The following is a 12,632-nucleotide window of genomic DNA, read 5'->3' as shown; positions in this document are numbered from 1 at the left end:
AGAGAGATCTCGATCGAGATATACAATTTTTTGGCGTCAACTCGGTGGCCCATCTCGATGGGTTTTAGGGTCCCAATTGGGTTGAAACTTGGTATTTAGCTTATTTAAGGCATTTTGAACACATTGGTGGCCTTGGATTTGTCATAAACAACCCAATGTATCATTTCTAAGTCTATTCATAATGTGAAACCGAAATGTAGTAGGATTAGGGAATGCAATGTTATACAACATGTAATATAGAACCTTTAAGACATAAATGAAAAGCAAGTATATCAAATGTATCAACTAACTTAAATGTTATCAAAATTCCATCCATATGAATATCACAATCTCAATTTTCAAGAATAAAATAATTATACAACCATTAGAAGTTCTATATAAGTCATTAAATCATAAATTCATAAGACAAGTAGAGAATGATTGATCTTCCTTATTGTAGATGTGCTAAGAGTAGTTGCAAGGGAAAATTCAGCCAAAATCCACAAAAAAAGGCAAAAATTGAGAGTTCCAGTGAGATTTAGGGCGAGATATGGCTAGATCTCGAGCGAGATATCCCAACTCTCTGCTCTCGACCTCCATCTCGTCTCGCCAAGGTGAAAAAACGAGATATCTCACGAGATCTCCCACCATGCTCCTAAGTAGACTGTAGTGCTCTTTTGTCCCCTTGGATCTATTTCCATTATTATTTCTGTTCTTGAAGTTGGGAATGCCTTACTTCATAACCATATATATCTTGAAAGCTGAAAATTCTAGTTAAATGAAAAGATTATCTGGTTTCTACTTAGACAGTTGGGTTTCTATTTTGCTCTTAATTCTTGTAGATCTATTTACTAGCTAAATTTGGGTGAAGGCCACAGGTGGTGGAGCATACAAATATGCTGAGCTCTTCAAAGAGAGGCTTGGAGTCAGTCTTGACAAGGAAGATGAAATGGATTGTCTTGTGGCTGGAGCAAATTTTTTGCTTAAGGTAGTATCCTGATATTAATTCTTAGTTTACTATGTTTGGTTTGATTTATTATTTCTTTTCCCTCCTTGGTATGAGTTTCCTCTTATTTCTTGTCGGTGAATATTGTGAAGATAACACAACAGTGTAAATAATAATTCAAGCTCCTCACTCCCTTTTCTTTTCTGTGAATATTAAGAAGAGAGCTGAATAACATATAGCATCTTGGTTTCTGACATTCACATTTTTCTTTGAACCCCTTGATGTTGTTAATTCCTTGAGGGTGTTTGAATATGCATTAAATCAAGCTTTAATTTTTTCCTCCTTTGACCAAAGTAAAATTAATTCCCCAAATACATAAAGATGCAACTTGCAAGGTCAATGGATGGTGTCCCATTTATGTTCTTGTACATATTTTCATGTTATGGCATTGTTGTTCCCTATGCTGATGTGACTTCTTGTGTACCATACTTGACTTCATCTCATTCCCGTCTGAACAAGTGAGGGAACTTTGTCAGAATATGAGATTGGGATTCAATGGAGAGAGAGAAAAAGATAAGTGATACATAGTCTTTCATAAAAGGGAAAAACAACTCTCTAACATGAGGATTTGGCTATGCATTCAATCTATTAGACTTTGAGTTTTGTACAACGGTCACATGGGGGTCAATCATTAGACTATATAGCACCAACCAAGCGATAAGAATTTTAAAAAAATATATAAGAACCAATATTTGGAAGTTGGAAGTGCCCAATTTTGTGCCTGTTTTGGGGGACCAAATTCTCAGTTATCCAGGTTGATTAGTCAGTGGAACTGCCAGACCACCTGGATTACGGAACAATCTTCCTAATCAGATAAGCAACCCAGGGGTGGGGGGGGGTGTTTCAGGTTATCAATCTTCCCCTGTCTAAAACAAGAAAAAGAATACGACATGAAATCTTTACCATGGAGAAAGGTGGAGCCACTGCCACATGGAAAATGTAAAAAGTTAAAAAGGGCATACCCTGTGACTAATAGTTTTTGATGATATTGTTTTGCTAGACGAGACACAGAGTAGTGAAAATACCAAGTTATAACCATGGAGCAACTTTTGAATCGAAAGGTTTTAAGCTTAAGTAGAATGAAGATGGAATATCTAATGTAAATTTTGGCATCATTGGACGGATGATGAAATTTGATGAGAAGGAAATTCTACAAAGCGATCATTTTAGGTATCTAGGCTCACTTATAAATAAAGAAGGTGATATAAAAGATGATCTTTCCTAGAGAATTAAAGTAGGGAGGATGAAGTGGAAAGGCACATTCGGGTTTTGTGTGGTTGACATATTCCTTCAAAACTCAAATGAAAATTTTATTGAACTGTTGTACGACCAGCTATGATGTATGGTGCAAAGTGTTGGGTTCTTAAAAGCATCTTATAGATAAACTCAATGTGGTAGAAATGAGGATGCTAAGATGGATGAGTGGCTAAACTAGGAATGATAAGGTTAATAATCATATTAGAGTTGGTATGGGAGTAACTCCAATGAATAATAAGCTATGAAAAAGTCATTTGAGGTGGCATGACCACGGTCAACGGATGCCTTTATATGCCCTTGTACTAAGGAATGATTTAATCTAGATCGATAGAAATAGAAGAGCTAGGAGTAGGCCCAGAATAATTTTAGGAGTAGAGAGAAAGGATATGCATGGCTTAGGCCTTGTATCTAGTATGGTCTCAAATTGGGCTGATTGGAAGACAAGGATCTGTGTAGCTGACCCCATTTAGTTGGGATAAGGCTTGTTGTTGTTGTAGTATATCTAGAGCATAAGGCTCCCACCATTGCAGGGTCTGGGACAGGACATGGAAAATGTAGCTGTATCGAAAAATATAGGTACAAAATGTTTCTTTTTCGTGTCAATTAAGTATTGGAAATTGAGTCATCTTAGTTGATTCATCAGCTAGCATTAGAGAACCAGGTTCTTTTAAGTCATATCATCAATGAGAGAAAAAGAGCCTTCTCTACGGTGGGCTTGGCAGTTCCCTGATTAACTGGTCAACTGTCAGATTATCCCATTGATTCTGTCTAAAACAGAGATCAATTAGTTGCAAGTGATGGTGACCTTAGTCATCGAGATTGCTGATCTGAGGATGGATTATGTTCTAGTGGTTCTGGGCCCATTCTGGCCAGTTGGAATTAAATCTAGAAAACAGTTGACAACTTAAGTGGGAGCCATGGCCAGGCTTCATGGGAGAAATAATTCAGGATGCCAGCAAGGTTTACCTGTGAAATATTGGCTGGATTAGTTTCTTCCTTTCTATAGGACACTAGTAGGTTTCACTGGGGCCAGGGCTGCTTGGCTGGAGAATGTCTTGGAGATGCTGGTCAAAAGACTAAGAGAAGGAATTGAGTCAGGTTAGATTGGGTAATATTGTCAAGTTATTTCCTATGTACTACCTAATAAGTTAGTTCTAGATTTTCAGGAGTTCTATGCTGTTGCATCGAGAGCTTTTAGCTAGATATTTGTTTATAATTAGAATTTATTCTTACGTAATTAAAGATAGTTTAGGAAATAGTTGCCCACTAATATTTGGAGTTTATTGATTTCAAGAACTTTTGTTAGGTTGTAAGATTTTATAAGTAGAGCAAATAGTTGAATACAGCCAAAAATTGAAAAAGAGACAACAACAAAAACAACAAATCTTGTCCCAAGTGCCAACTAAGTGGGGCTGGCTAGGAAACACGTCATGCTGTGAAATTCATTTGAAGGGTGAGATGTCTATGCTGTGAGAGGGTGAGGAGGCCGAAGGGAATGAGTAAGAGACTAAGCCCATCCTAGCTGCTTCCATTTTTTTCTTAACCTTTAGTGGATATTGATTTCAGTGGAGTAATCTGTTCCTGATTATTAACTCTCCTGGAGTGATGGTTCTTAGTGGAACTAACATCTACATTATCATTGCTCTAATAGCTGAATTATGGTCTGGAGGACTCGGTGGGACATGCATGTGTATGTATATGTTTTAACTCAGCATGTTTTGTTTCAGTTGATACTCTGATTTCCTTTCATCATACTGTATGATTTCTTGTTGTCAAGTTTTTGGTTGTTCTGTTAATCTTAAGAAGCATTGTATCTACATAGGAGGGGCATGTATTTGATTTTCAGGGCAAATTGACGATGCTATTTCATGTAATTTCCATTATTCTCACTTTTGGATTATTTATATTTTCTTTAAGAATCTAAACAGGCATTGCAATTGTGTTGCGTAGGCGATCAGGCATGAAGCTTTCACACACATGGAGGGTCATAAAGAATTTGTGCAGATTGACCACAATGATTTATTCCCTTATCTCCTTGTTAATGTTGGATCTGGTGTTAGCATGATCAAGGTTGTGCTTTTCTCTTTCCTCACCTTATTTTCCATTTAGGATTAAAAAAAATTAATGCACTCACAGGTTTGAGGTGAAAATATAGGTGGATGGAGAGGGGAAGTTTCAGCGAGTTAGTGGAACAAATGTTGGTGGTGGTACTTACTGGGGCTTGGGAAGACTTTTGACAAAGTGCAAGAGGTCCTCATGGCTTCCAGCTTATTTGGCATTGCTTCACTATTATATCCTCAATCTAGTTTCTTATTGAATGCTAACCATCTGTTTTCTAAATTCCAGCTTTGATGAGTTGTTGGAGTTAAGTCAGCGAGGGGATAATAGAAAAATAGATATGCTTGTTGGAGACATTTATGGCGGTATGGATTATACGAAGGTAATCTTCTACATATAATTTGTTTAACTTTTTATGGATAAGAAAACCCTAGGATGCACATTTCAGGATGAAGCAGTAGACGGTAAATGGTCATGCATGGAAATCTGCGGACTGATTATTTTAGCGGGTCTGAATTATAAATAAAGAAGGTTATGTATAGGATGATGCTTCACAGAGAACTAAAATATAATGGATGAAGTGGGGAAGTGTTTCCAGAGATCAGCATATTCCTGTAGAACTTGAACAAAAATTTACGGCATAGTTATATAACTGGATTAGGTGCAAGGTATGAATTTTAAATATAGGAACTCAAGTGTGGTTGGATGAGGAAATTGAGATGGATGAGTGGTAAAACTTTGGAAGTTCAAGTCTGATTTGGGAGTAACTTTGATACATGATAAGCAGCCGGGAATTTGATACTGATTTGGGGTGGTATAGCCATGTTTAAAGGAGGTCGTTGGATGCTCCAGTGTGCTGCGATTTGGTTTGGACTGAAGAACTAAAAGAGCCAGGTGCAGACCTTAATGACCTAAGTAGAAGAGTTGAGGAAAGACTTGTATAGCTTAGGTTTTGTATCAATCAGTTTGACCTTGAATAGATCTGATCTATATAGCTGAAGCCATCTCTTCGAGGTTAGGATGAGTAGTACTAGTTGTGTGTGATCACAGGTTGAGAAACAGATATCTGATATATCTGAAAGAGAGTGGTTTAGGATGATACCCTAGACCTGTTATTCTTAATGGAGTATGTCAGAACTGAAGTCAAGGAGTTTTGTCATTATATCTTCTGTCTACACCATCATAACAGAATGGATACTGTTGGGTCATCATAAGTTGGAGTTCAGTATGTCATGTCCTTGGTGCATGCTTATGAGCATTTGAATCAAGTTTCTGTGAAAAAAAAAAAGATAAATAAATAAATGCTGCTGATTGGAGGATGGCCTATTCTTTCACTAAGAAATAGATGTACTATGGATGAATTGAAGAGTTGTGCTTTATGAGAAAGACCTGAAAAGCCCTTCTGAAATTAGAAGAGGTCCGTCATCATATCTTCTGCACCAGCCAGTTTGATTGAATGTGACTATTGTCTCTGTCATAAATTGGAGTCTAGGTTGCCATTCCCTTGGTACATGTTGGTGAAGGTTTGCGTCGACTTGGTGGAGAAAATATATAAATAAAAAGGCTGCTCAATGGTCTTTTCCTGGCACTCTAAATAATAGATATACATGGGATGAACTGGAGCAAATGCTTTGTCAGGAAAATCTGGGGGATGCAACTGTCCTTCTGATCGCACATCCTTTTTCTATATATTTTCTTTCAGTTTCCTCTACTCACTGAAAAATTAGGTGGTCTCTCTCTCTCTCTCTCTCTCTCCCTCTCCCCCCCCCCTCTCTTTTAAATCAATGTTTGCTTTGACTTAAATCATCATTAGCAATTGTAAGTTTACTTTTTCTTGGTATTTGTTGGTTTTTCTTATTCCTTTATGGTTGTTTTAGTGCATTACTTTTCGGGTTCTCAAAATTGCTTGTATTTTTCTTCTTGTTTTTCATGCTATAGTTATTAATAACTCCTAACTCATTTAATGCTTATAGATTGGGTTGTCTGCATCCACCATTGCTTCTAGCTTTGGGAAGGCTATTTACGAAAACAAGGAGCTTGAAGACTACAGACCTGAAGATATCTCCTTGTCACTCCTGCGAATGATTTCATATAATATTGGCCAGGTGAGCTCTATACTATAGTCAATTTTGCAACAGAATCTATACCATGTTTTATGGACCACGACTAAAGGTTGGATTTGTAATTCTATTAGGTCACATGAACGCTGAACTGATTTATCAGTGTCTCTTGTAGATTAAACCACATTTAAGAAGAAGAAGAAGAGAGACAAGCAATATATGAAAACTGAAAACACCCTCATTTGATGGGAAAATTCGCTGAGAAGGGGGAAAAAACACCCATGATTTATGAATGTCTCAACATAAACTTAAAACAGGAGTCTATAAATACTAAAACACCTCTATGGTAGACGATAACTATAAACACTTATAAGCAGTAACTTTAATACTTCGAACAAAGCAATTATTTTAGATACCTTAGCTCAATCATAAATAAAGAAGATGATATAGAGGATGATGTTTCCCAAAGAATTAAAATAGGGTGGATGAAGTGGAGAGGTGTGAGGGTCTTGTGTTATTGGCATATTCCTTAAACCTAAAAGGAAAATTCTGTAGGAATGTTGTACAACCAGCTATGATGTATACTACAAAGTCTTGGGTTGTGAGAAGCATCATGTAAATGAACTTAGTGTAGCAAAAATGAGGATGTTGAGATGGACAAGGGGAAAAACTAAGAAGGATAAGATAAGGAATGCTCATATTAGAGATGATCTAGGGAGTAGCTCCGATAAATGATAAGTTATGAGAAAGTCGGTTGAGGTGCTATGGCTACGTCCACAGGAGCTTTTAAATGCCCCTGTGCAAAGAAGCGAGTTAATTTAGATTGAAGGAAGTAGAAGAACTAGGGACAAACATAAGATAACTTAAAGAGAAGTGGTGAGAAAGGATATGTATTGCTTAGGCCTTGTAATCTGGTAGGGCCTCAAAGAGTTGTGATCAGAAGGCAAGAATCCATGTAGCCAACTCCATTTGGTTTGGAGTTGGGCAAAGGCTTATTGGTTGTTGTTGTTGTTAAAGTCTTGGAATAATATGAGCAAAGTAGCGAACATAACCAGCTGAAGCAGATGTAAACAGATATGTTAGTGATTGAAGCTAGTAATCAGCAAGCATATGTAAACTTGTACCGAGTAATATTACCAGAGCAAAGATCATTCCAATCACTCCAACAAAAGCATATCAGCCTCAAATGAAAACATCAAAGAAAGTTCCTTCTGAGAAAGAATCCAGATCAAACTATAGGTGATAGGAGATCTCAGCCATAGGCCTGGAAATTGCAAACAACAACATCAGCAATGCCCAGAAAATAACAGCTTTTTAGGAGATGAACAAATCATTGCTGTGGGTCAGTACTGGAAATCAGCAGTTAGAAAATATTCAGTGTAAATAATAGGGAAAAATCTTCAGTAAGAACTCCAGGCAGGAAGATAATAATTCTTTGATACGAAATAATTCACCATAAGAAATCTTCAATAACAGGGCGAACCAGGTGCTGAAGCCTTCTGCACAAACATACTTTTTTTTTGTGTGTGTGTGTGTGGGGGGGGGGGCAATTATCCTTCACAACCTCAAGCTACAAATGTGGTCCACTGACCATTGTGCCAAGTCCTGTCCCTAAAACTTTAATAACAAGACAGATAAATAATCTCCAATAGGCGAACTGGTAAATGAGAATTGAGAAGATAGGAAAGTAATCTTTAATGACAGATTGACAGGACTGGGGCCATTCACTATATCAGATAGAGAGCTAAAAGAGAATTCCAGCAACAGCAGTAAATAGAGTAGTTGCACACTTGCACTTGCACATCACATGCAAATCCTAGTAGAGAATCCCAAAAATAGAACTGCAGGACCTATCCTCCTCAAATTCTGGTCGAGCAGACCTTTACAATTGTGGAAAATATCCCTAAAGTCTGATGAATATCTAACTGACTGGTAGCAGGTAATGGGGTGTAGTACTGGGGGGGAAAATTAAATATGAAACCGAGTTCCCTTTGATGAAGACCCAAGGTTCCTTGTTTTGGGGCTTTCTCACTGATGTCCTCAACCAAACGAACTTCCCCCGACCCTCAGTTTCTCCCTTGGAGTTACCCCTAAACCTCTTCCCCCTTCTCTTTAATCATGATGGCTCACCAATTGGTTTCTTCTCCTCCAGTGTTGGGATTCATTAGGGCTGCCCTCTTTTCCTACCTCTTTTCCCTTGCCATCGATCATCTCTTCTCTCTCTAGATGCAAATCCTCTTAAGCTTATCCACCTCCCCTTTGCAAATGACCTCATTTTCTTCTGTGAACCTGATCCTTCCTCCACCTTTGACATCATGGGCTCCCTTCAACTATTTAGATCTCTCTAGCCTACGGATTAACCTTTTCAAGTCTGAACTCTTTCTCTTTGGTACCCCCATCTTTCCTCTCCTCCTCCCTTTTCCACCCTTATTGGCTTCTCTCTTTGCTCTCTCCTCGTCAAGCAACTTGGACTCCCTCATATCTTCACTTCTCTTAGTGCCCATCATTGCACCCCTTTGCTTGACCAAATTCACAAAAAGCTTCAACTTTGGAAGGGCAAAGTCCTACCATATGCTGGCAAAGTTGTGTCAATCTTGGCCTTTGGCCCCGTTCATGTACCAAAAAACAAAAAAGAGTTGTTTTAATAAAATTTGTCCTTCAATCCACTTATATCTACTATTATGGAATCTTTGCTCAACGAAAATCCACATTCTATGCTATGGAATCCGTCTTCTGTAGTTTTGCCTTGGACTAGAAGATCCAAACCACCTCTTCTGTGTTTGCCCCTTCACCAAGCCCATTTGATTCCGAGCCCTTGCCTCTATCTAGCCGTGCAAATGCCCATAATCTTTCAAGGTTGAGTGTCACTGGCTCACCTCATCCTAAAGATCTTTTATCATTGACACTGTGGCGGAGCTTCTCTTTGGCACGTGTGTCACTCACATTTGGATTGAGCAGAACATTTGCTGATGGACCTCCAAATCCAGATCTCCTGAGCAGATTTGGAAGACCATCTGTATGGATGTTTGCTCCAAGCTCTCCCTTCTTGTGCCCAAGCCACTGATGGACTCCCAAGGAATAGGCCTATTGTTGTTACCTCAGACCTAGTTAGCTCTTGGTTTTTCCTCCTAGGCACCACTAGCTTACCTGGTTCCCCCCTGGTCGCCACTTGTACTTCTCCATTTTGGGCTGTTTATTACATAACTCATTTTTATTCCCCCAAAATAAGGTCTAAAATTTAGAAACTTGCAGGAACTTACAACCTAGTTGCCTAGTTCAGATCAAAATCTGATCAATAAGAGGCTCCATGGAGCAGAAGAAAAGCCCTAAGTATGACCAGAATCCATAGCCAGAATCTCTTATATGCTGTTTCCTGTCAGCAATATAAAACATTGTCATATAACTCAGCAGCACAAAAGTATTTCCTGAATGAACTCCAATCAATTGTCATATAACTCAGCAAAGAACTAGCATTAGTCAAACATGGGTGTGGATTAGATCTTAGCTATATGCACAGGTAGGACAGCAGATGTTCATAACATGAAGAAGATTTCAACTAGAGGAATGAACTCCACATCAGCAATAGCCTTGATACCATGAGGAAGGTTGTTGTTGACTAAAACACCGATTGTGTTGAGAGGAACTCATTAATGGAAACTATATTGAAAAGAAGATGAAAGTAAGAGGAAAGAGGCAATGCCCTGCAAGTGAGGGAAAGCCCAGCTAAATGGGGTCTGCTGCATGGATCCTTTCCGTCTAATATACTCTATCTGCAGTCAAATTAGGAACAAGACATAAACAATGCATGTCATTTTGCACCTTATCCTATGGTCATTTTAGGTCTGCTCCTTGCTCTTATTATAGCTTCTCCATATTGGGATCATATAGCTCCTCCGTACTGGACCATCCTAAGCCTCTGTTGAACATGCCAATTCCATCCCAAATGACTTTTTTAGAGCGAGACATTTATCGATGCAACTCCCAAAATCTGAGTTCATTCATTTATTACTTTATCCTTCCTAGTTTTGCTGCACATCAATCTTTAGATCCTCATCTTTACCATGCATAGCTTTTAGCACGGCACTTCTTAAGTGCCTAACATTCTGCTCCATATTCCAGTCCTGTAGAGCTTTTCTTTAAGCTTTACAAGAATACGTCGGTCACATAACACTCTAGATGCAGCTCTCCAGTCTCTAGCTCATCCTTCCTACTTTTATCCTTTGTGAAACATCATCCTTTATGTTCCCTTCTTTGAAAATGATTGCCCCAAATATCTAAAATAGTCACTTTACAGTATATATCTTTGATGAAGACATCAGTGAGCAGTTTCGAGTTTACCGCCGACGCCGACGCCGACGTAGAGATCATCCCACGACAGCATCTATGTGGATGGATGATGAGTTCAGAGGTTATTAGATTGCTAGGATCCTATGGTTCGATGAGAAACACTGCTCATAGGCAGTTTGTCATGTTATTTTCTTAGTCTTAGTGGGTTGGGTAGTAGTTTAATATTTAAATATTTTGATTTCATGTTTGAGTCTTTATGGGCTGGGCCTAGATTCTGTTTGGGCCCAATTTTGCATTATTTTGAGTTTGGGTTATATATACAACTTAAGTTGGGGTTATTTTGGGAATTAAACATATAGGGTTGTGAGGAATCAATTTTTTTATTTAAACCTTGTATCAAATTCGTTTTTGGCAATTTATGAATGAAAGAAAAGAATTAGAGAAAGCTCACGCTGCTCTCTCTCTCTCTCTCTCTCTCTCTCTCTCTCTCTCTCTCTCTCCCTGGTGGTGTTTGGTTTTCTCTCCTCTCTCCAGGTAAGTTTTCTCTCCTCCTTTCACCTTTGTTTCCCACTAGAAAACTTCTCCTTGCTCTCCTCTACAAAGATCTACTCTTTTTTTTCTCCAAAAAAGACCTAGTTTCTTTCCTGGAAATCTTCTTCTTCTTCCCCAAATCCACGGTTCTGTTTTTCTAGCTCTTTGTTAGTCTAGTTGTCTTTTGTTAGTCTCCTTTCCCTTCTCTTTCTCTTTGTTTCTTTTCTTTCTCTCCCTCTCTCTTTATCACCTACTCTCTTTCCTAGGATAAGCCATTACTTCAAAATATTATTTTCTCCTTCCTAGGATTCCCACTACTTCAAAATATTTTTTCTTTCTATTATTTATGTTCCTAGATGCTTTCTAACCCCTGTTTTGCAGCCAGAATCAGAATCAGCAGGTAACATTATCTCTCCTAAAATATTTCTCATTTATTTGTTTAAAACAAAAACTTCCTAAGACTCCCTTTACATTGTTAATTGTTGAATTCCTTGTTAGAAATCTGATATTGATTAGGATAGCTCTATTTTTCTTTAAGTTTCTTAATAGTCTTGCATTCAATTTAGTGTTATGGTGCCAAGATTCCCATCCCCTTGTTTCCCTATTGATTCTTGTTTAGTTGTGCTTACCAGTAAGACTTATCGTGTTTATTTCTCTACTTTAGTTGTCTTACATGCATGATAAATCAGATTGCAAGTGCTGCAAAATTCCTTTCTTTACTATCTGTCAAGAATAGGCGTTTAATTCTAAAAGTCTAGTAGCCCACTTTGTAGGTCCCCTAGTTTCTAGGGTTTCTCCTACATCAATCTCTTTCCACAATTCACACCATGTCAGCATTTATTGTAGTACGACTAAAATTATACATCATGTAGTTCGCCTTATGCTCTAATCTTAAAGCATCGTGCTTCCAAGGAGAGAGAAGGATGAAGATTTACGGGAAAGATTATACCTGAAATAGTAAATTATAAAGACTAAATATCCCTATAAAAGGCGATAACTGATAAACACCAACAATCAGCAACTGTAACACAGCATTCTTAACAGATTTACTGCTTCAAAGTCTGACCTGCTATGTGTGAGACTGTTCATCCCTGATCCAACCTGTGATTCTTTTCTATCAAATATACAAATATTCTGTTTAGCTGTTAATGCATATGCAGGTGTCATGTGTATCTCTGTGTTTGTGTCTGTTTGGCATGCAGTTGCATGTTATCTATGTTAATTGAAGGTTGGGAAGATGTTGTGTGATGCTATTGTATTGCTGCATTTCTGATTTTGTTTCTTCCCTATCAGATCTCCTACTTGAATGCACTTCGATTTGGGATCAAACGTATCTTTTTTGGAGGATTTTTTATTAGAGGTCATGCTTATACCATGGATACTATTTCATTTGCAGTACATTTCTGGTGAGTATCAGGAACTGAACTTTCTAAAATATTTTTGGAGAGTTTTGA

General features: G+C 38.0%; 1 protein-coding gene across 3 annotated transcripts in view; it reads left to right on the top strand.

The window, feature by feature from the left end:
* The window catches only part of LOC149020605 (pantothenate kinase 2-like), a 29,937-nt gene that overhangs the window by 3,174 nt on the left and 14,131 nt on the right, over positions 1-12,632 (top strand). For all 3 annotated transcript variants that reach the window (XM_089148799.1, XM_089148797.1, XM_089148798.1), the window contains exons 5-10: positions 851-967; positions 4,193-4,312; positions 4,398-4,492; positions 4,589-4,682; positions 6,274-6,405; positions 12,472-12,584. In XM_089148799.1, the coding sequence (XP_089004925.1) occupies positions 851-967; positions 4,193-4,312; positions 4,398-4,492; positions 4,589-4,682; positions 6,274-6,405; positions 12,472-12,584 (671 nt within the window). The remainder of the gene's footprint in view (positions 1-850; positions 968-4,192; positions 4,313-4,397; positions 4,493-4,588; positions 4,683-6,273; positions 6,406-12,471; positions 12,585-12,632) is intronic.

Source organism: Hakea prostrata, chromosome 3 (genome assembly GCF_041222555.1).
Source record: "Hakea prostrata isolate BN-2017 chromosome 3, UWA_Hpros_2, whole genome shotgun sequence".
In the NCBI taxonomy this organism is placed as follows: Eukaryota; Viridiplantae; Streptophyta; class Magnoliopsida; order Proteales; family Proteaceae; genus Hakea; species Hakea prostrata.
This window is presented reverse-complemented; position numbering and strand designations above follow the sequence as displayed.